Raw genomic sequence first — 22762 nt, 5'->3', positions numbered from 1 at the left:
GTTAAATAGGTGAAAATAATTTTAACAACAGATCTCATTTAATCCAATATGCCCAAAATATCATTTCAACATATAATCAATATAAAAATTAGTGATGAGTAACTTTACATTTGTTTTTTCATGCTAAATCCTCAAAACATGGTGTGTCTTGCACACTTAATAGCACCTCTCCACCTGGAGCAGCACAGAGAAGTGCTCAGGAGCCCGGGGGTTAGTGCTCCCACGCCTGACAGGCCTAGACCCTTATTTCGTTAGGGACTGCAAAACGGTCATATTCTTTTCCATTCCTCCTTCATCTATTAGCAGGAATATTTCTACAAGGAGAAATTTCCCTTCATCAACAATTTAGACAACTTGAAAAACAGTTTATACAGGAAAGACTGAATAAAATGCTTCTTTCCCTTTATTTATTTATCAGTTTATCATTAACATACGAGCTGATTCCCTACCATTCTCAGATGTGTGACAAGTTGTGTTCTGGAATTTATCACTGCAAATTAAATTGCCCAAATTAAGACAACAACCATTTTATTCTATCTCCTGGTTTTGTGGCCCTGAATTCGGGCAGGGCTCAGCGAGCATTCTTCTCCTCCACGTGGCGTGACTGAGGTCCCTTCGTGGCATTCAGCTGGCGGATGGGCTGGTCTGGAGGGTCCAAGAACGCTTTGTTCCCATCTGGCACCTTGGCGGGCATGGCTGCAGGGCTGGGCGCAGCCGCATCTGCCTCGCACAGCGCCTACACATGGCAAGACAGGGCCAGGAGAGTTGGGCTCTCACACAGCAGCTCAGAGCTCCTGCAGAGGGCTCCATGGAGGCGGTGGAAGCTGCTGGTTTCTTTTTCTTTTTTTTTTTTGTGAGGAAGATCAGCCCTGAGCTAACATCCATGCTAATCCTCCTCTTTTTGCTGAGGAAGACTGGCCCTGGGCTAACATCCATGCCCATCTTCCTCCACTTTATATGGGACACTGCCATAGCATGGCCTGACAAGTGGTGCCTCGGTGCGCGCCCGGGATCCGAACCCAGGCCGCCAGCAGTGGAGCGCGCACACTTAACCGCTATGCCACGGGGCTGGCCCCCTGAAGCTGCTGGTTTCTTAAGGCCTGGGCCACACACGTATCACTGTCACCGTATTCCACTGGTCAAAGCAGTCCCAGAGGCACCCAAATTCAAGAGGAGGGAACAAAGACCCCACCTCTAGAGGGGAGGAGTGTTAAAAACTGTGGCCATTTTAATGTGCCACAAATTGTGAGTGGGTTTTCTTTTGTTTTGTTTTTTGGCATTTTTATGAACTCATAGATTCGAACATATTGGGTGAGTTTCAATCTGTTGCAATTACTCCTATTGAAGCTCAAACTGCCTCCATCTGGGGCAGAAGGAGCTCTCCAAGTCGTCTCCTGAGGCGTATTAAGGTGACGCCAGCAGTCCTCGACGACACCCTTGCTCTCACGAGGTGCTCCAAGCTCACCCTGTGCGTGTTATTTCTTTCTGAGGCCTGGCATCCATCATTTCTCCAAGAAGCAAAGGACCCTCTATTTTTTTTTTTTTTTTTGGCTGGGAAAGATTTGCCCTGAGCTAACATCTGTTACCAATCTTCCTTTCTCTTTTTTTTCCCCCCGCTCCCAAAGCCCCAGTACATAGTTATATATTCTAGTTGTAGTTCCTTCCAATTCTTCTACGTGAGCTGCCGCCACTGCATGGCTACCGACAGACGAGTGGTGTGGTTCTGCACCTGGGAACCAAACCAGGCCGCCGAAGCGGAGCGTGCTGAACTTTAACCACTAGGCCATAAGGGCTGGCCCACAAAGGACCCTTTTAACAGATAAACATTCACCTACCGATGGTAAAATAGTCCTAATTCTCCACCCTTCTTGTTTCTTTATCCTATGTCATTTTGCAGCAACTCCTACCAGGAGGTAAAATCTATTTCCCCTTGAACTGGGGCTGACCTAATGCCTTGCTTGGGCCAAAAAGAATGTGGCAGAAGTGATGAGGGCCACTTCTGAGCCTAGCCCTGAAAGGCCTTGGGGGCTCCCACCCTCCCTCTTGGACCCTGCCACCACCACAGCCAAGCCCAGGCCACCCGGCGGGAGGGATGGGACCCGCCAAGTGACAGTAGATGCCTCCGTGAGCCCGGGCAGGGTCAGCTAAGTCCTGCCAGACCAGAAAAACCACCACCCAAACCCCTGAAACCACTCATAAAACACATTTGTGGTCTGAAGCCCCTAAGTTCTGTGGTGTTCCGTACTCACCATTATTTTAGCAACAGATAACTAAGACACCCACTTGAGCACAGCCATTGTTCTCATGTTTCACGTAGCTTCTACCTCCTGCCCAGATGCAGGCTGTTTATGCATAGAATTCTTGCACAGAATACAAATTCAATTTCATAACCTGCTTTCCTTCATACTTACTGTTATGCAATTTTCCAAATTGCTTTATAATTATCATAATTATTTTAATGGCTGCATCAGTCATGTATTTACCTCTCCCCAACTGTTGAACACTTAGTTGTTTCCAGTATTTTACCCTAACCAATTTTTTAAGACCTGACAGTAACATTTAGTGCTTAAAACAGGAGCTCTTAAGATATTAAATATCCAAAGTTATTATACTGTTTCTCTCTTTTCTTCTCTCTCTCATTCTCTCTCTCTCTTTTTCGTTAATAGCTCCAAAATGCTTCTTATTTGGCGTGAAGAAGAGGGCACTCAACTGCCTCCCCAAGCACTGATCACCTACTCAGAGAAGCCAAAGGAACTGAGTACCTGCTGAGCCCGTGGCATAGAGCCGTGGGACACAGAAGTGATAAGTACAAAACACCATCTTATTCAGCCATTTCTTTCAGAGCTCCTACGAAACAGGGCTCTGGATAAATTACTTCATTTGACCTTTGAGAAGTAACATAAACTCAACACCAAACAATATACAGGTGCTGAATTACTCCATAAACACTCTCCCCACCTGCATTCCTGCTCCTGGAGGGAAATCAGGTGTGGTTTAAGGCAGGGAACTCTAACTGCCATTAGGAGCAAAGCAAGGGTCGTCCCTCCGTTCGCTGCTGGAGATGGAAGCCAGGTGCTGCCTATGCTGTGCCCGGGCTGTGCCAGGCTCTGGGGATGCTGAGATAAGCCAGGCAGGCCCTCACTCTCAAGGGGTTCACAGGAACATGTAAAGAGGGACAGGTAGCGAAATCACACATTGCACACCCAGCATCTGCTGCCTGGCACCTGAAGAAAGCAGTCCGGGAGCCTGCGAGAGGCAGAGGTGGCCTCCAGGGCAGGCAGCACGTGTGCTGGCGCACAAAGGACGGCGACGGCACATGCTCACCGAGCACCCACCACGTGCCAGGCACTGCTCCAGGCTCTGTGCTGTACTGACTCATTTCAAACTCAAACAACCGTATTTGCAAAGAGAGGTCAAGTCCTTTGCTAATGGCCACACAGACAGCAGTGGAGGAGCCAGGGTGTGACACCAAGCACAACTCTGGCTCCAGGGTCTGGACGTCTAACCCCTAGATGCCCTGCGTCCCTGAAGGATGGGCTGGGAGGGGCAGAAAACACAGCATGTACAGAGGTGTAGAAGCAAGAATGTCTCAGCTCAGTAGATGGACAGGGAGGAACGCGCAGCCTGCCCAGCAGGGAGTGGAGGAGAAGGGAAGGGGCTGGAGAGCCCCTAACATCTCACAAGGCAGCGGCAGGGAGAGTGAGTCTTGGCAGGTGGGGGAGGCTGTAGGGTGAAAAAGCCCCCGGAGGCCCTGATGTGCCCCCCCACCAGCCCCCCGCCCCCTCAAAGATCCACTGCAAGGCTCTGGGCCCAGGAGCCGCAGAGGGTCGGGGATGGCAGAGGCAGTGACCGGATTTATGTTTTGGCACGTAATCTTGCCAGAGGGTGGAGGCTGCTTCAGAGGCTATGACTGTCACCCCTGAGGGAGGGAGCAGCCAGGCCCGGACCAGGAGGACACAGGACCTCAACCCGATGAAGGTGGGAGGTGGGTTGACTCCCACGTTCCTGGCTGGGTGGAGTCAAGGCCAAAACACTGCTTTTCTTTTCCTCATCTCACTCACTTTCCAGTTTTTTTTTTCCGAGGAAGGTTCGCCCTGAGCTAACATCTGTTGCCAATCTTCCCCTATTTTGTATGCAAGCTACTGCCACAGCATGGCCACCCATTGGTGTAGGTCCACGCCCGGGAACTTAACCCAGGCTGCCAAAGAGGAGCATGCCGAACTTAACCACTAGGCCACGGGGCCGGCCCTCTAGTTGGTTTTTAATCAGCCTAACTGGCACCCTCTCGGCACACAAGAGGGAAGCGAAAGGAAGCACAGAGCCCTCTCCCACAGTCCGCTTTCCAACAGGGCACTGACGGTGATGAACACTAACCAAGGGGGATGGGGCTCCAGCTGCTCCCCCAAATTCCCACAGTTTCATCCACACTCGGCTGTGCTGAAACATCCCTGGACGTCTCAACCCGGGCTGGGAAACAGGATGCAGGAACACGCCACAATGTATACGAACCGAGCGCTTTCTCGACGTGTGCTCATAAAGTGCCCTGGGATGAAAAATGTGTCATGGGACACACGAAGGCCTGGAGACCCCCACCTACCCCTGAAAACGCAGGCCTCCACAGGTGCCATCCATGCTCTGGGGCTAGAATTAATAACCCCGACAAACAGGCCTCAGGAAACCCATCCAATCCTGCCCTTCCTACTCACCAGTAGAAGTTCCAGTCCTCGCTGTCTGTCACCTGGACCCATCCTCTCTTCTCAAAGTTATTAATCAGCACCGACTTCTCGATATCAGTGACCCACTTCACTTTTCCTGCCATAGTCCTGGAAGAGATCAGCTTAGCAGAGCTTTGAAACTTCAACAACTGACTCCCCCTCTCCCAAAGGAACCCTGACCACACCGGGGGGAGTTCACCCCGAGCTCAACGCCCCCCACCCAGTGGTTCTCAGCCGGGGGCAAGTCCGCCCCCCGGGGACACTGGCACCGTCTGCAGACACTTTGCTTGTCACCACCAGGGGTCAGGGATGCTTCTGGCACCCGGTGTGCAGAGGCCAGGGAAGCCGCTCAACACCTTACAACGTGCAGGGCGGCCCCCCACGACAAACCGTCCAGCCCAAAATGTCGATTTTGCCAAGACTGAGAAATCCCGGTGGAGTGGGAGAAAAAGGCGGGAATTAAATAATCCCCAACTACCGTTCACTCGCAACTGTGACAGGAGCCACAAGGGGAGGCGCCTGGCGCTCTGACAGCTGGGGACAGGAGGACCAGCCCTCTAGGGCAGCTGGGGAAGGCACCCTGGGCAGGGGACCCTGGAGATGACCTCCGCTGGGTGGCCTGACCCTCACCTGCCTCTCCAGGTACATCTTAATGCCACCTTCTCCTTCACCCGCTCTGTGCTTGTCACATTGGACTTCTCTGCTCTCTCCCCCCTCAGGGCCTCGGCACACGCTGGGTGTCTCTGCCTGCAGCTCTCCCGGCTCCCTCGCTGCCCGGCTGAGCTACCTCCCATTCATCTGCCAGCATAAGTAACGTCACCTCTTCCACAGAGCCTGCTTGGCTCTCCAGACCAGGGACACGGCTCCTCGGCACCCCTGCCCCTCTGCTCCTGCGGGAGAGCAGGGAGTTGGCTTTCTTCTTCCCTGCTCTGTGCCCAGGCCTAGCAGCGTGCCTGGCACACAGCAGGGCTCCACTCAGATAGAATGACTGTGGTCCCGGGCCCGGCAGCACCACTGTGTGACTTTGAGAAAGTTATTCGACCCCTCTGGACCTTAGTTTCCTGCTATGAAAAGTGTGGTTTTCAAATGGCTCGGGCAGCCCAGGATCCCAGGCTCCCACCCCAGCTCCAGCCAGAGAAGGTTACGATGTTACACTTCTGCATACAATTTCATCTGAAGAAGGGTTCCGTGCAAAACCAGGCTTGAAACCCAGATTTGCGGGCCTTTTATGAATGGAGGCACCTCCTCCATGGATTGTGATAGCTTTGTTTTGGGGGCAACTTGATAGGGCAGAAAAGGCACGGGATATGGGGATGGGGGCCCAGGCACATCTGCCTCAGGAGAGGGAGGGAGAAGGCACTCCAGTGGCAGAATCCACCAGGTGGAGCCCAGCGTGCTTCCACAGGTCAGCCCACTCCCTCCTCAGCCCCTCCCGCCCCCAGCAAGGCTGGTAGTGTCACAGAGGTGGGACTGTGCTAGTACAGGCTCCAGAGCTTGGGTTTGAGGCCCAGCTCCACCTCTCACAGCTGTGTGACTCTGGGCAAGTTATTTAACCTCTCTGAACTTTCGTTTCCTCATTTGCAAAATGGGGAGAACAACAGTATCTATCCATTCTGTGGGGTTATGGTGAGGATTAAGTGGGTGAACCATGCCCGGCACAGAAAGCACTCCAGCAGTCTCTGACATCATCATCATCATCCCCATTGTGCAGATGAGGAAGCTGAGGCTCAAAGGTTAGGAGCCTGTGTGAGAACCAGACTGAGGAGTCAGGGTGCCTGGATTCAAACCCAGGGCGACCCTACTCTAAAGTCCCACCCCTTCCCAGACAGCCCATTGCTTCCCTCCCTGCGCTTGGCCTTCATCAGGAGGGTGACACAGCCCACAGGGTCAAGGTGAGGAGCAAATGGAATCGCTCTCTGTGAACTAGGAGGAGCCCAGTGACAGCCACGTAAGGTCATGAATGGACCAGTCGTGACCCGCGTGGAGAGTCAGCACCCCGACACGGGAATGAGGGCAGAAGCCCCGCAGGAGCAGGAGCCCCACGTGCAGGCAACGCGCACCTCCGCACGGGAGAGAACCCCACGTGCCTGGTACCCGTGTGCACGGGTCAACGCCGAGCCAAGGGGAGTGACTGTTCCTCTCTGACTTCAGCCCCCACAGCCCTGCGTCCCTGGTGAATCCTGCTCATGCTCTGCCCCCTAGAGGCCAACTACAGACTCAGGATTCGGGCAGGAACCACCCCCTGCCAGGCGACGCCCACACCACCATCCCAGCCACACTACTCACACGCTGCTCTTAAGACACACATCTTACCAGGCGACCCCACGCCGCCCACTGACCCCCTGGGGACGACAGCAGGAGTCACAGCAACAACGTAAAATAATGAAGGCAGGACCTGACACCTGAACTGTGCTTAATGGTCATAAACGCTTCCAGGGGTGTGACCAAACCCAGTAGGGCAGATGGGGCAAAGACTCTCCTCCTCACTTTACTGAGCAGGAAACGGAGCCCCCGAGAGGTGAGGTTTTCTTCCCGGCCCCCTGCTCCCTCTTCCACCGTGTGGACAAATGGTCACTGAGGAAACATCTCAGCTGGACCTACCATAGGTACTTATGCAGCCAGCAGAACGTCCAATTTCTCTTCAGTCTCACTGACTCCTGCCTTGGGTTCTTCCCTAAAATAAAATTAATACACAGATGAAATGCACACAGCACAAGATCAAGAGACACTCTTGAATACAGCAAAACCGTGACTGGCCAGAGGATTCGGTGGATGGGGTCTTTTGTCTAACAGCGCACCACAAGATGCCTTTAGGTTCTCCTCTGGTTGTGATAAATAATTCTGAACTCTATTACTTATTAACTCCCGCTGACCTTTTCGAGCTGCCATGCCACCCCTTCGCTTCACGCACCACTTGCTTTGGCAAAATGAGACCACCTCTTCGCTGTTCCACGCACACATGCAACCCTCTCCCAACCGCCCGCCTGTGCTCCCCCTGTTCCCTCCATCTGAATGGCCTTTCTCACCGCTGCTCATCCAACTCCACCATCACGTGAGCGAGGCACAGTTCAAAGGCCGCTTCCCCCAGGGAGCCATTCTCATCCCTTCGCTGAAATGAATCTTTCCCTCCTCCAAACCCTGTCTACCTCTCCTGCCGTCTTCGCTGGCACTCAGAACTTCCCACCTTGCATTTTAGTTCTTTGTGTACGTTCCTTCTATAAATGCGTGAGGGCAGGGACTCTCTCAGTCACCTGTTTCCCTCTCATCCCACTGATTCTAGATTTTATTTTTCTTCCCAAAGCCCCAGTGCATGGTTGTATATCCTAGTCGTAAGTCTTCCTAGTTCTTCCGTGTGAGCTGCCGCCACAGCATGGCAACTGACAGACGGGTAGTGTGGTTCCGCAAACAGGAAATGAATCTGGGCCGCTGAAGCGGTGGGAGCGCCAAACTTTAACCACTGAACCATCCGGGCTGGCTATGATTCTAGATTTAAGTGTGAGCATTTGCAGCAAAGCTCACACCATTTGCCTGCCCTATGATCTCCAGCACCGAGCCCACTGGCTCACGAGAGGAGAGGCAAACAGTAACCACTCACTGCGCGAGCGTGAGTGAGCAGACAAATCCTCGAGGGTCAGCCCTCTGAACCTGACTCTTCGCTTTCAATAGTGGCTTCCCTGGAAATGTTAGGGGTTGAACTGTGTCCCCAAAAAAGATATGTTGAAGTCCTAACCCTGGAACCTGTAAATGTGACCTCATTCGGAAGTAGGCTCCTTGTGGTTAAGTTGAGGCCATTCGGGTGGGCCCTAATCCAGTGACAGGTGTCTTCATAAGAAGGAAACGTGGACACAGCCACACAGGCAGAGAACACCCTGTGAAGACACAGACACGTGCAGTCTCAGAGGGAAGATGGCCATGTGAAGATGGGAGGCAGAGAGCAGTGACGCTGCCACCAACCAAGAAATGCTGGGGCCACCAACCAAGAAATGCCGGGGCCACCAGCAGCAGGAGAGGGAGGACTCCTCCCCTGGACGCTTCAGAGGGAGCGTGGCCCTGCCAGCACCTTCATTTCAGACTCTGGCCTCACTGAGCCACCAGACTGGGGTACTTGTCCCCGCAGCCGTAGGAAACTGACACGAGATGTAACCATCCTAAACACTAGGAAAAAGAAGAAGGAGGAATTCGTGCCTATAATGAGTTTTAAACATATACGTGGGAGACAGAGCACAGTAAAGCGATGAACAAAAAAAAAAACCAGTCATCTATGGTTTAAAAAAAAAGGAAAGGAAGACATGAACTAAGGCCGCCTCTCCTTTAAAGAGACCAAATCACGGGGAAAGCACCCCCGAGAACCGATGACAAGGCAGCCTCGGGAAGAGCCAGAGCAGGCACAGTGGCTTCCTCCACACCGACGCCTGGAGGACCCGGTGCATTTCCAGTGCTGACAGGTCCGAGCCATGAATACCAGCAAGTTCTGTCGGGGCCTCAGCCTCCCCAATCACACAGATGGGGATGAGAGCAACAGCTCCTTCGCAGAGTTGCTGGATTTACTGCAAGGTGGTGCAGGCGTGACCTGGCACACAGCAGGTCCTCCAAATAGGGAACTGGGTGTGAAACAAGTGCACGGGGCAGAAAGCATTGCACCGTGAAGCCTTCCTTGATTCAGCTCCGCACACCCCTCCATTCCAGCCCCTCTTACAGCGGGCCTGCCCTCACAGAGGAAGTAATTACATGTTTATATCTTCATTAAACCAACAGCTACCACTTAGCACCAGGACGTGTCGGGCACTGGGTTGGGCAGTTTGTGCACATCCTTCTCTATTATGTGTATTATTATGGTTCACAGGACGCCATGGGGCAGGTATTCTCCCCATTCATGGAAGGGGAAAGTGAGGCTCAGAGACTAACAGGTTGCAACCTGGTGACAACCTATACCGCCTCCCTCCCACACCGTGTGTCAACTGTCAGTGTACATGTGTCTCCCACATCAGACTCCGATCTCCTGCAGGGCAGGGTGTGGGCTGACTCGTCCCTGTCCCCTAGCACCCAGCCAGGGCCAGAAGGGGGCTCAGAAATCATCTGTGGAACAGATAAATGGACTGGCTGGGCAATCCCCATAGAATAGAAACCAGGGCTGACTCCTTTCCAACTCTAAGAAATACTAAGCCCTTTTCCTTAGGAAAGTAAATAAATAGATACCTGATGACAGATTGTTTTCCTGTCACCTCCTCCTAAAATAGAAAAAAAAAGTGAGGTTAATGGTACCAGGTAATGAACTTGAAATGTTACATCTCTACTGGTTCACAGGAACTGATACATCTGAATTTTAAGCCATCTGGTCAGCTACTTTCGAAACTGAGAATCAGAAAAACTAACCAGGAAAAACAGAGTGATGTGCTGATCTTTATGCTGATCACAGCTTGAAATGGCAGTGGGCTGTCACCACCTGAGGTATGTCAGCCACGGAAAGCCATCCTGAAACCAGACAGTTGCTGGTTATTTTCAGAACACAACGTGGGTCCCATTCCTGGGGCAAGTGGGCAGGATCTTCACAAGCTTGAGAACAAGTTTCCACAGGGGCGGCCCTGGGCATCTGGGCCATCTGTGGTTTATCTTCTATCCATCCACTCAACACTGACAGACACCCTGTGCCAGGCCCACGACAGGAGACACAGAGCTGCCTGGGACGAGGCGCTCCTAGACAGTCCAGATCCAGGGGAGGCAAGAGACACAGTCAACAAGTTTTATGCCCCAGCAGCAAAGGGCTTTCACAACCCCACAAAGCTCAACTGTGGCCCTGAGGAGGAAGTGACTATCGATTCAATCCAGCACCAAATCATGGCAGCGCCACTCCAGAAGATTCCAGATCCATCTGTGCAATCCTGGATGACTGCAGCAGGCCCAGACTGGTTTCCTTGGTGCCATCCTCACCCCACTGCAACCCATGCTCCACCCAGTAGAGGACTGCACTTTTTACACACACAGAGCAAATCACGTCACTCTGCTCATAGCCTCCAGTAGCTTCCCACTGCACTCAGGACAAAACCAGCAGTCCGCCCACGGCCTACAAGGCCGCCCTGCATGATCTGGGCCCCTCATCACCTCTGGGGCTTGTCTCCCAGCATCCTCCCCACCCAGCACCCCTCTCCAGCCCCTGGCCTTTCGGCTCCTCACACCCACTGAGCTGCACCCTGTCTTAAGGCTTTGCTCTTCCCTCACATGTGGCCCCTTCTCAAAGGTCAACTCCTCAGAGTGGCTTTCCAGTCTCCACCTCAATCCTCCCCACCTACCACACTGTCAGGTTCCTTCTCCGCAACACTCATGCCCTACACAATCGCTCAGTCCAGCAGCAACTCAAAGCACAGCCATGAACCTGCAGCATTGCATCACCTGGAGGGTGTTAGAAACGCAAATTCCTGAGCCCCCCACCCCCACCCCATGATGTACTGTTTCAGACTCTTCGGGAGTGGGGCCCAGGAATCTGCGTCTTAATGAGCTCTCGGGTGATTCTTCCGCATGCTCAAGTTTCAAAAGAACTGGTCTCGTTCACATGTTTGGTTCCTTGGTGATTACCTGCCTTCAACACGGATATGTCACATCACGAGAGCAGAAATGTTGTTCCACTTTATCTCCTGCTGAATCCTCAGCACCCTGATTGGTGTCTAGTAAGAGCAGGCGCTCAATCAATATTGATGAATTAACAAAAATAAACACGTGAACTCCCTCCACACACAATCCAACAAGTGCTGCTCGTGCCAAGCCGTGAATGAGGCACCGCCCAGCCCTCCAGCGGCTGCCGGGAGGACAGAACTCCACCAGGAAGCCTTTCACCTTCTGGAGTTACGACTACTTTCAGACCAAAGCCAGGACCGCCCTTCAGGAGAGACAGCAAGCGGAGGAGTCATTCCACACTTCTGGGTGCAGCCATCAGGACACAGAACCCTCTCTGCCCCACCCCCACTACCCCGGACACTTTGATCGCTACAGTTTCCACGAAGTCCCAGCTAGGCCAGGACTCTACGGCATCTGAATTCCTTTCCAGCTAATATTCTTTGAAAAGGAAAAAAGAGCCATCTTTAAATAAAATAATAAATAATATAAACGACGACTTCACTTCGGCACATGCATTCATTGGCAGCTGTCTTGCCAATGTCCACCTCCGATTCCCGCTGGGTGACGGCGCCATGCTCCCCGCCACTGTTCACCAGTGCTTCTAACTCCTTGAGTGCAGAGCTGGGCCTATCTTTTGTACTGCCATAACCCAGCTCTGAAATGTGCTCATTAAATGTTTCCTGAGCAAAGAATGCTTTGCAAACCCCAAATGGCTTACAACGATAAGATACTTTTACTTCTGGAATGTATCCCCTCTACCGCCCCAGCTACTCTATAGAGTGGAGGACTGGCTCCGCCACCCCCCCCCAAACTGATGGGGAAAAGGGAGGGGAAATGCCTGGGTCCGGCACCCCAGAGAGAGGCGAGCAGGGCGGGGAACACATATCTCCAGTCTCCTGCCCAGAGCTCTAGCCACAGGTACACTGCACCCTGCAAGATGCCAACAGAAACAGCACAGATTGCAAATGAATGAAAAAGCCTAAGAACAATGAAATTCTGGGATAGCCAACAATAAGAAGAATGCAATTACAACGATCGGGCGGCACAAGGTAAGTCATAGAAACTCGGAGGAAGAAGAGAGGCACACTGGTCAGCACCAGGCTTCCTGGAGGACGCGGATCCGGCGAGCAGCATGTAAACGAAACGGTCGCGGCCGCGTAGACACGGGCGACCAGAGCCACTCGCGCATGCGCACTCGCCCACCCACGCATGGCCGCACCCTCCATCCCGGGAGGCGACGCCCTCAGTGGCGGCGCCTCACCTGAGAGCACGGCGGCCCCGCGCCGCGCCCCGGCCCCGCCTCCAGCCCCACTCCGGCGCTCTCAGGAGGATGCCGCCCGCAGCCCGGGGGCCCGGCCCGCCGCGCGCCGACTTCTACTTCCGGGACGGCGCCATGGCAACCAAAGACGCGACTGCTTCCGGGGTCAGACTTTCCCCGCACGGCTCTGCGCACCTCACCCAGGGAGCCCGCTCTGCCCCGGGCTGAGGTCCGAGGAGGAGCCAGCCGGTCCACCCCCGAGCCTCGCAAACTTCCGGGCCCAGAAATGAGGTTGAGAAGGATTGGGGCGCGGGATTGAGCCTGAATGCTGGGAGGCAGGGCGGTGTGATTGGCGCCCCGGGTCTAGTCCGCCCTCCGTGCCCTGTGCTGCTCTGTAAAATTGCGACTTTCGGTTGCTCCTCTCTCGTAGGGTTGTTGTGAGGATAACATGACATGTTGCGCTCAGCATCTGGTAATCAATAAATAGCCTACCCCAAGGTCACCTCATTTGTGGAGTGTTCCCCCAGCGTGGGGCAGGACTAGTTCCTCAAACTATATTATCAACTCCTGTTAGGAAGCGGCAGCCTGGCCTGGTGAGAAACTTAAAGCTGAAGCCGGGCCAGGATTGAATCCTACCTCCAGAATTACTAGCTTTGTGGCTTTGGGCAGGTCACTTCACTTCTCTGAGCCTCAGTTTCCTTGCCTATAATGGGGATAACGGCACCTGCATTGAAGGGTTGTTGGGAAGATTATTAGAAAAAGAAGAAAAAAAAAGGCACTGGCATAGCACATAGTAGTTGCTCAAATACTTCTTGAATTAATTCTTACTAAAAGAGCATGTATCCCAGACACCTGTCAGCTATAAGAGTGCACTCAGACAGCATGAAAGAGGAGACACAGAATTTACATCCCTGCTGTGATACATTCTAGCTGTTTGCTCACAGGCAGATCTGGGCCTCTTAATTACAGTTTCTTCATGGAGAAGTGGGAGTAATGATCTTTGTCTCTCAGGGGTGGAAAAGAGTTTCAATTCGTGGTGAATGGCATTGAGGAAGTGTAAGTGAACATAAGCAAGACCATCTTGTTACACTAAATGACCGTTTCCTAGTTAAAACCCTTCTGGCATGTGATCATTATAAATTGCTACACGCTTTCATGATTTTCTGACCCTGATCCAGTCCACATACCCCTGCTGAGGTATTCTAATAGCTTCGTTCTTAACAATCTTAAATTTTGCCAAGGAATAAGAAGGCTTCCAGGAAGAAGGAACAACTGTAGGATATTCATCATCACTGACAGAAAAAATGAAGAATGAGGGACCCTGGAGTCCATCATGCCTGAAGGCCGACATTTCTAAACCCCCTCCTTACTGCCCATTCTCCCTATATAACTGCCTCAAGATTCTGTAACTCTTAAAATGGCTTTTTGAGACATTAGTTAGCCATTGTCCGGTTATGCTGGCTAATCAATTAAAGGATTCCTTTCTCGAGGTCTAATTCATTATGATTAATTGGCTTAGATTGTGGCGAGCAGAGTGAGCCCGTTGCTTGGTATCAGAAGGTGTTTAACCTGTTCTACGGTGTCCTTCTGCCCCTGTGCGGAATTCATGCCATGCCAAAGAGCATCACCAGCAACCAAAATACCAGAAGCCTGGGGTATAGACCGTGGGAGGAGACCAACTTCACAAGAGCAAATAGTAGGAAAAGTTCTGGCCAACGTGAAGCATTGGCTGGGAGCTAAGTAGTCCCAGGAGAAAAAGACAGGAAACTGAGACTAATCTGAGACTAGTTAGAAGTCTTAAGGGCTTTCCATTGCCATCAAGATAACATCCAGACTCCTTAATGTGTTTTTAGTTTTAATTTAGTTAAAATCTGTTAACCTTTTTCCTGTATATCATCTCGGTTTCCTGTTGGGCCTAGAAAAACCCACCTCACAAGTTGTAAAAGCATAACTTGTAAGAAGCCAAAAATACAATCAACTAAGTTAAGTGATAAATTGAAAATATGGCCATTATCAATGACAAAGAGTATCCATAATATACATAAAGTTTGAGCAAATCAATAAGAAAAAACAATCCATACAAAAATTGCAAAAGAGATGGAACCACAAATTCCAGAACAGAAGGATAAATGAAATAGTAAATAAACATGAGGAAAGATGCTGAAATCACTAAAAATTAATGATATTGAAATTTTTTTCTTTTTGCTGAGGATGATTCACCCTGAGCTAACATCTGTTGCCAATATTCCTCTATTTTATACATGGGTCACCACCACAGCATGGCTGCTGACGAGTGGTGTAGGTCCAAGCCCGGGAACCAAACCTGGGCTGCCAAAGCAAAGCATGCCAAACTTAATCACTAGGCCCTGGGGCCAGCCCTGATGATATCGAAATTTTTAATGACGTATTTTATACTGACTAAATTGGCGAGCATTTTTTCTTTTTTTGTGAGCCACCTGGTTCCAGGACCGGGAAACAAACCCAGGCCACGGCAGTAAGAACACTGAATCTTAACCACTAGACGACCAGGGCTGGCTCTGGCAAAATTTAAAATATAGTCACAACCACTGTTAGAAAGGATATGGAAGGAGCACCTAAATACATAAAGTGATTATTAGCAGACACAGAAGGAGAAATAGACAGTAACACAATAATGGTAGGGGACTTTAACACTCCACTTACACCAGCAGATAGATCATCCAAACAGAAGATCAATAAGGAAACATTGACCTTAAATGACACAGTAGAACAGATGGATCTAGTAGATATATACAGAACATTCCATCTGAAAACCGAAGAATACACATTCTTTTCAAATGCACATGGAACATTCTCCAGGATTGATCACATATTAGGCCACAAAACAAGTCTCCATAAATTTAAGAAGACTGAAATAATATCAAGCATCTTTTCTGACCACAACAGTATGGAACTAGAAATCAACTATAGGAAGAAAATCAGAAAAGCCACAAATATGTGGAGATTAAACAAAGTGCTACTGAACAACGATTGGGTCAATGAAGAAATCAAAGGAGAAATCAAAAAATACCTAGAGACAAATCAAAACAAAAATATGACATGCCAGAATTTATGGGATACAGCAAAAGCTGTTCTAAAAGGGAAGTTTATAGCAACAGAGGCCTATCTCAACAAACAAGAAAAATCTCAAATAAACAATCTAACAGTGTACCCAAAGGAATTGGAAAAAGAAGAACAAACAAAGCCCAAAATCAGTAGAAGAAGGGAAATAATAAAAATCAGAGCAAAAATAAATGAAATAGAGACTAAAAAAAAAAAAAAAAAGAAAAAATTAATAAAACCAAGAGCTGGTTCTTTGAAAAGATAAACAAAATTGACAAACCTTTAGCTAGACTCACCAAGAAAAAAAGAGAGAAGGCTCAAATAAGTAAAATCAGAAATGAAAGAGGAGAAATTACAACAGACACCTCAGAAATACAAAAGATTATAAGAGAATACTATGAAAAGCTATATGCCAACAAATTCAACAATCTGGAAGAAATGGATAAATTCTTAGAATCATACAACCTTCCAAAACCGGATCAAGAAGAGGTAGAGAATTTGAATAGACCAATCACCAGTAAGGAGATCGAAACAGTAATCACAAACCTCCCCAAAATAAAAGTCCAGGACCAGACGGCTTCCCTGGTGAATTCTACCAAACATTCAAAGAAGACTTAATACCTATGCTTCTCAAACTCTTCCACAAAATTGAAGAGGGGAAGCTCCCTAACTCGTTCTATGTAGCTAACATTACCCTGATACCAAAATCAGACAACAACACAAAAAAGAAAATTACAGGCCAATATCACTGATGAACAACAATGCAAAAATCCTCAACAAAATACTAGCAAATTGCATACAACAATACATTAAAAAGATTATCTACCATGATCAGGTGGGATTTATTCCAGGGATGCAGGGATGGTTCAACATTCGAAAATCAATCAACGTGATACACCACATTAATAAAATAAAGAATAAAAATCACAGGATCATCTCAATAGATGCAGAGAAAGCATTTGACAAGACACAGCATCCACTTATGATAAAAACTCTGAATAAAATGGGTATAGAAGGAAAGTACTTCAACATAATAAAGACCATATATGACAAAGCCACAGCTAATATCATCCTCAATGGTGAAAAACTGAAAGCTATCCCTCTAAGAACAGGAACCAGACAAGGATGCCCACTCTCACCACTCCTATTTAACATAGTACTGGAAGTCCTAGCCAGAGCAATCAGCCAAGAAAAAGAAATAAAAGGGATCCAAATAGGAAAGGAAGAAGTGAAACTGTCACTCTTTGCAGATGACATGATTTTATATATAGAAAACCCTAAAGAATCCACCAAAAAAAGTTTTAGAATTAATAAATGAATACAGTAAAGTTGCAGGATACAAAATCAACATATCAAAATCAGTTGCAGGCCGGCCCTGTGGCTTAGCGGTTAAGTGAGTGTGCTCCGCTGCTGGTGGCCCGGGTTCGGATCCTGGGCGTGCACCCACGCACTGCTTCTCCGGCCATGCTGAGGCCACGTCCCACATACAGCAACTAGAACGATGTGCAGCTATGACATACAACTATCTACTGGGGCTTTGGGGGAAATAAATAAATAAATAAAATTTAAAAAAAAATCAGTTGCATTTCTATACACTAACAAGCAGCAGAAAGAGAAATTAAGAATACAATCCCATCAACAATTGCAACAAAAAGAATAAAGTACCTAGGAATAAACTTAACCAAAGAGGTGAAAGATCTGTACACTGAAAACTATAAAACATTGCTAAAAGAAATTGAAGAAGACACAAAGAAATGGAAAGATATTCCGTGCTCTTGGATTGGAAGAATTAACATAGTTAAGATCTCCATACTTCCTAAAGCCATCTATAGATTCAATGCAATCCCTATCAAAGTTCCAGCAACATTTTTCACAGAAATAGAACAAAGAATCCTAAAGTCTATGTGGAACAACAAAAGACCCCGAATAGCCAAAGGAATTCTGAGAAAAAAGAATGAAGCTGGAGGTATCACAATCCCTAATTTCAAAATGTGATACAAAGCTATAGTAACCAAAACAGCATGGTACTGGCACAAAAACAGACACACAGATCAATGGAACAGAATCGAAAGCCCAGAAATAAACCCACACCTCTATGGACAGCTAATTTTCAACAAAGGAGCCAAGAACACATGATGGAGAAAGGAAAGTCTCTTCAACAAATGGTGTTGGGAAAACTGGACAGCCACATGCAAAACAATGAAAGTAGATCATTATCTTACACCAGACACAACAATTAACTCAAAATGGATTAAAGACTTGAATGTAAGACCTGAAACCATGAAACTTCTAGGAGAAAACATAGGCAGTACACTCTTCAAAATCAGTCTTAGCAACATCTTTTCAAGCACTATGTCTGACCGGGCAACAGAAACAATAGAAAAAATAAACAAATGGGACTACATCAAACTAAAAAGCTTCCGCACAGCAAAAGAAACCATCAACAAAATGAAAAGATAACCTAACAACTGGGAGAAGATATTTGCAAACCATATATCTGATAAGGGGTTAATCTCCAAAATATATAAAGAACTCATGCATCTCAACAACAAAAAAACTAACAACCCAATTAAAAAATGGGCAAAAGATCTGAACAGACATTTCTCCAAGGAAGATATACAGATGGCCAACGGGCACATGAAAAGATGTTCAACATCATTAACTATCAGGGAAATGCAAATCAAAACCACAATGAGATATCACCTCACGCCCGTCAGAATGGTATAATAAACAAGACAGGAAACAACATGTGTTGGAGAGGATGTGGAGAGAAGGGAACTCTCATACACTGCTGGTGGGAGTGCAAACTGGTGCAGCCACTATGGAAAACAGTATGGAGATTCCTCAAAAAATTAAGGATAGAACTACCATACAATCCAGCTATTCCACTGCTGGGTATTTATCCAAAGAACGTGAAAACACCAATGCGTAAAGATACACGCACCCCTGTGTTCATTGCAGTGTTATTCACAATAGCCAAGACTTGGAAGCAACCTAAGTGCCCATCAAGGGACGAATGGATGAAGAAGATGTGGTATATATACACAATGGAATACTACACAGCCATAAGAAATGATGAAATCCAGCCATTTGTGACAACACGGATGGACGTTGAGGGTATTATGCAAAGTGAAATAAGTCAGAGGGAGAAGGTCAAATACCATATGATTTCCTTCATTAAGTAGTAGATAATAACACCAATAAACAAACACATAGAGACAGAGATTGGATTGATGGTTACCAGAGGGGAGGAGGGGAGGGAGGAGGGCAAAAGGTATCATTAGGCATATGTGTGTGTGGTGATGGATTGTAATTAGTCTTCAAGTGGTGAACATGATGTAATCAATGCAGAAATAGAAATATAATGATGTATTCCTGAAATTTATACAATGTTATAAACCAATGTTACTGCAATAAAAAAATAAATAAAAAACAAAACACAAAAACAAAACAAAACAAAATATCTGAGTAACACCCACACACACACACACACACACAAAGGATATGGAAAAAAAGATACCTGCACCCACTATTGGTAAAAGTGAATATTAGTCCAGCTTTTGGAAGACTGGCAATTTGGCAATATTCATCAGAATTTTAATATATGTTTAGTTATATTCTCTTTGACCTAGAAATTCCAATTTTAGGAATTTATTCTATAGAAATTATCTCAGGTAAACAAAGATATATGTACAATAGCATTTATAGCAGTATCTCTAATAATGAAGCATTGGAAATAATGTGAATGTTTACTAGGAGAAGTCTGGTCAGCTAAATTAAAGTTCATCAATTTAATGAAATAGTATTTACTATTCAAAGGGATAAGGTGGATGTATGTGTGCTGACCTGGAAATATATACATGATATATTAAATGAAAAGTGAAAGTTACACAACCATTTGTATAGTGTGATCTTTTAAAAAAAATTGTGTGTATATGCATTAAATATAATTTAACAAGCATAAAAACATCTGGAAAAAATATGCAATACTATTAAGTGTCATTCTCTTTGGAAGTTGAAATAGAAGTTACTTTCTCTTTTTACAGCCTCTTTTTTTTTTGTTGTGTGAAGTTTGTAGTGGCACAAAAGTATTATTTTGTAATTTTTAAAAGTTCCAATGAAATGAAGTTAAAAAAAACAAACTTTTTTAAATTTCAAAATGATGGACTGAACATACATGTATCTCTTCACATCTGAAAATCTCACTGAAAAGGCAGAAGAAACAGAAAAATACAATAGAAGATTTATCATCCAGGAGTCTAAATACCAAAAGCATCCAAATAAAGGAAATGTTCTAAAAGGGTTTGCTTTAAGATCATCTGTTTCTAAACCATTCCTTTGCATCACTGGACTCTATCAAGTTTTCATTGGTGCTGGTAGATCCATCAGACAGGGCAGGATCAATTGCCCATATGGAGTAGTCCCTGTGGGTAGAATGCCTCAGGGCTCAGTGGAAGATACCACATAGTAATAATACAGCACAAATTATGGCATATTCCAGTGATATGAAAGTACTGAATTGCAATTGTGAAAATATATATAAATATGTTGGTTGTTAAGTTCTTTTCAAGGACATTACTCTCTTTTGGTGTTAAGATATTTAAACCACAGAAACAGCCTTAATCCAGAATGGATTGGTTTCTAGATTTGGTTTTCTGCTAAATGACTATCTGCTATAAATCTGTGACATAGTTGGAAAACTAGGAGAGATCCTCCCAATAGACAAAACAGTGAGGAATTCCTGGAAGATGAGATGAGAACAGATGAATGGGGCGACCCCAATAAAAATGAGGACAAATACTCCCCACTAAGCAAAAGAGAGCTGCTCCAAAAAAAAGTGAGTTTTCTGAACAAAACCCTGAATTACCCTGAGATAAGAAGGAATGGCTGTGAGAAGATACACACACGGACAGTTGGCAAGAAAATTAATTAAAGGAGAGCTGGCAGGTCCAGACGGTCCTCTGGCATTTAGGCCGAGGCCATGGGTCTTAGTCCATTCACACTGCTAGAACAAAAACACCTGAAACTGGGGGCCTTCTAAACAACACAAATTTATGTCTCACAGTTCAGAGGATGCGAACTCCAAGATCAAGTCACAGCAGATTTGGTGTCTGGTAAGAACTTGCTTCCTGGTACCTAGACGGTCATCTTCTTGCTGTGTCCTCACAGGACGGAAGGAGTGAGGGAGCTCTCTGGGGTCTCTTTTATAAAGGCACTAATCCCATTCACGAGGGCTCCACCCTCATGATCTGATCACCTCCCAAAGGCCCCACCTCCTGAGACCATCACAATGGGGACTAGAATTTCAGCACCTGAATTTTGGGGAGGACATAAACATTTAGTCCATTGCATCATGAGAATAGTTTCTGAAAGAGAGAGCGCAGACGCTCAACCAAAAACATTAAAGACGACCAACAACAAAGGCACAAGATTCAGCAAGAGGAGAACTGAACGCCAATGAAACAGTTAATAGGGCTAATACAGTAGATCAGGAGTCAGCAAACCACTGGCCAAACCCAGGCCACCACCTGTTTTTAACAGCCCAAGAAAGCTAAGAATGGTTTTCACACATGGCCATTTACAATTGATTTGATAATAGGAAACACGCTAACTTTGAACTCCAATTAAGTGACATCTACCACTCTCCTCTCTCAAAAAGAATTCCATTCTTCTCCTTAGTAGAATGTACTACTGTATTAGTAGAATGTATTCACTGTATTACAAAAATACATATATATACTCAATTGTGATTATATTTTTAATTTAGTCTATAAAAAACGTTGTGAAAATTTGTGGAACTTGTAAGCGGCAGAGCCTGGATCTGAACCCAGGAAACCTGACTGTCCACACTACTGCCTCCCTGGAAAATAAAAAGCCACCTTCTGGAGAGACTGGTGCACATTCTAGGCGATACCCAGCTTTGCTAACGGAGAGTCCTGAAGCCTCCCGGCAACGCTATCAAGGCCCGTGGAGCTCTTCGGGTCCGTCATCACTTAGATCTAGCACCATCTAGTGGAGGCAGCACTAACCTGGAGCCTGACTGGCCAAGTTCACACCCCGCTGCTGCCACAGTCCCTCCATGCCAAGTCCCTCCGGGGCTCCTGGCCTCAGTGTTCTCACCTTAAACCAAGGAGGTGAATAGCAAGGGGAAGGTCACACAGATGATGCGCTTACAGGGCCTGGCCCTGCTGGCTCATAATAGGTGTTCAATAAACCTTGTCTCCTGGATGAGACTTATCTGCGGCGGCTGGTTTCCGAGGCTGGCTCCTTGGGTGCAGTTTCTACCAAGGGAGACGAAATACCAATTCGGGCATGGTCAGGGCCCCATCGCGGGACGATCTGACCCCAGCCCCTCCCCAGCCTCTGCTGTCTGTGGCCCTCACCTCCCTTGGCAGGTGGCTCTGCTGCTCCTCAGCCCCCAGAAAGTGGTGCTGTCATCCTGTGCCCCCAACTCCCTTCTCCACCCCCCACCATGGCACATCCCTTCACTGAGCTCTTCCTGCACAAAACTGGTGACAAAGTCTGTCCAGATGTCTTTTTTACTAAGAACCACCAGCCTCACATTGGTTGAGGGCCAGAACTGGATACATATTTGTGGGGCTCAGTGCAAAATGAAAATGGGGGTACCCTTGTCCAAAAATTAAGAATTTCAACACAGCTATGGCAGCATTAAACCTATTGTGGGGTAGGTGTGAGCACAGGGGCCCTGTACGGCTGCCCAGGTTGCAGGCCCATGAAGCCCACCCTACTGTGTACAGGACACTGCCCTAAGAACCTGGCCAAAACTTCCCTCGTTGAACCCTCATAAGAACCCTGCCTGGTGAGTGGTTTTATCTCAAGTTTTTAAAAAATTGTGGTAAAATACACGTAGCATGAAATTTATTATTTTAATCATTTTAAGTGTATAGTTCAGTAGTGTTAAGTATACTCACATTGTTGTGTAACCACGCTCTAGAAATTAATCATCTTGCAAAACTGAAACTCTGCCCATTAATCGCTAACTTCTCATTTCCCCTCCCTCACCCCCTGGCTGTTAGAACTTTCTGTTTCTATGAATCTGACTTCTCTAGGGACCTCATACAAGTGAAATCCTACAGTA

General features: G+C 47.4%; 1 protein-coding gene across 12 annotated transcripts in view; it reads right to left on the bottom strand.

Moving 5' to 3' along the window:
* TTLL1 (TTL family tubulin polyglutamylase complex subunit L1) overlaps positions 1-12639 on the bottom strand; it is a 31280-nt gene extending 18641 nt beyond the window's left edge. The window contains exons 1-6 of one of the 12 annotated variants that reach the window (XM_058568195.1): positions 12355-12467; positions 10089-10187; positions 9912-9943; positions 8446-8584; positions 7317-7389; positions 4707-4823 (exon numbers count right to left, since the gene is read on the bottom strand). In XM_058568195.1, the coding sequence (XP_058424178.1) occupies positions 4707-4819 (113 nt within the window). In that variant the 5' untranslated portion in view covers positions 4820-4823; positions 7317-7389; positions 8446-8584; ... (1 more) ...; positions 10089-10187; positions 12355-12467. The other 11 variants (XM_058568201.1, XM_058568202.1, XM_058568198.1 and 8 more) reach the window with 11 other exon arrangements.
* Between the last annotated feature and the right edge of the window lie 10123 nt (positions 12640-22762).

Source organism: Diceros bicornis, chromosome 25, assembly GCF_020826845.1.
Source record: "Diceros bicornis minor isolate mBicDic1 chromosome 25, mDicBic1.mat.cur, whole genome shotgun sequence".
Taxonomy (NCBI): Eukaryota; Metazoa; Chordata; class Mammalia; order Perissodactyla; family Rhinocerotidae; genus Diceros; species Diceros bicornis.
Note: the sequence above shows the minus strand (reverse complement) of the source record. Positions and strands in the feature narration are given on the sequence as shown.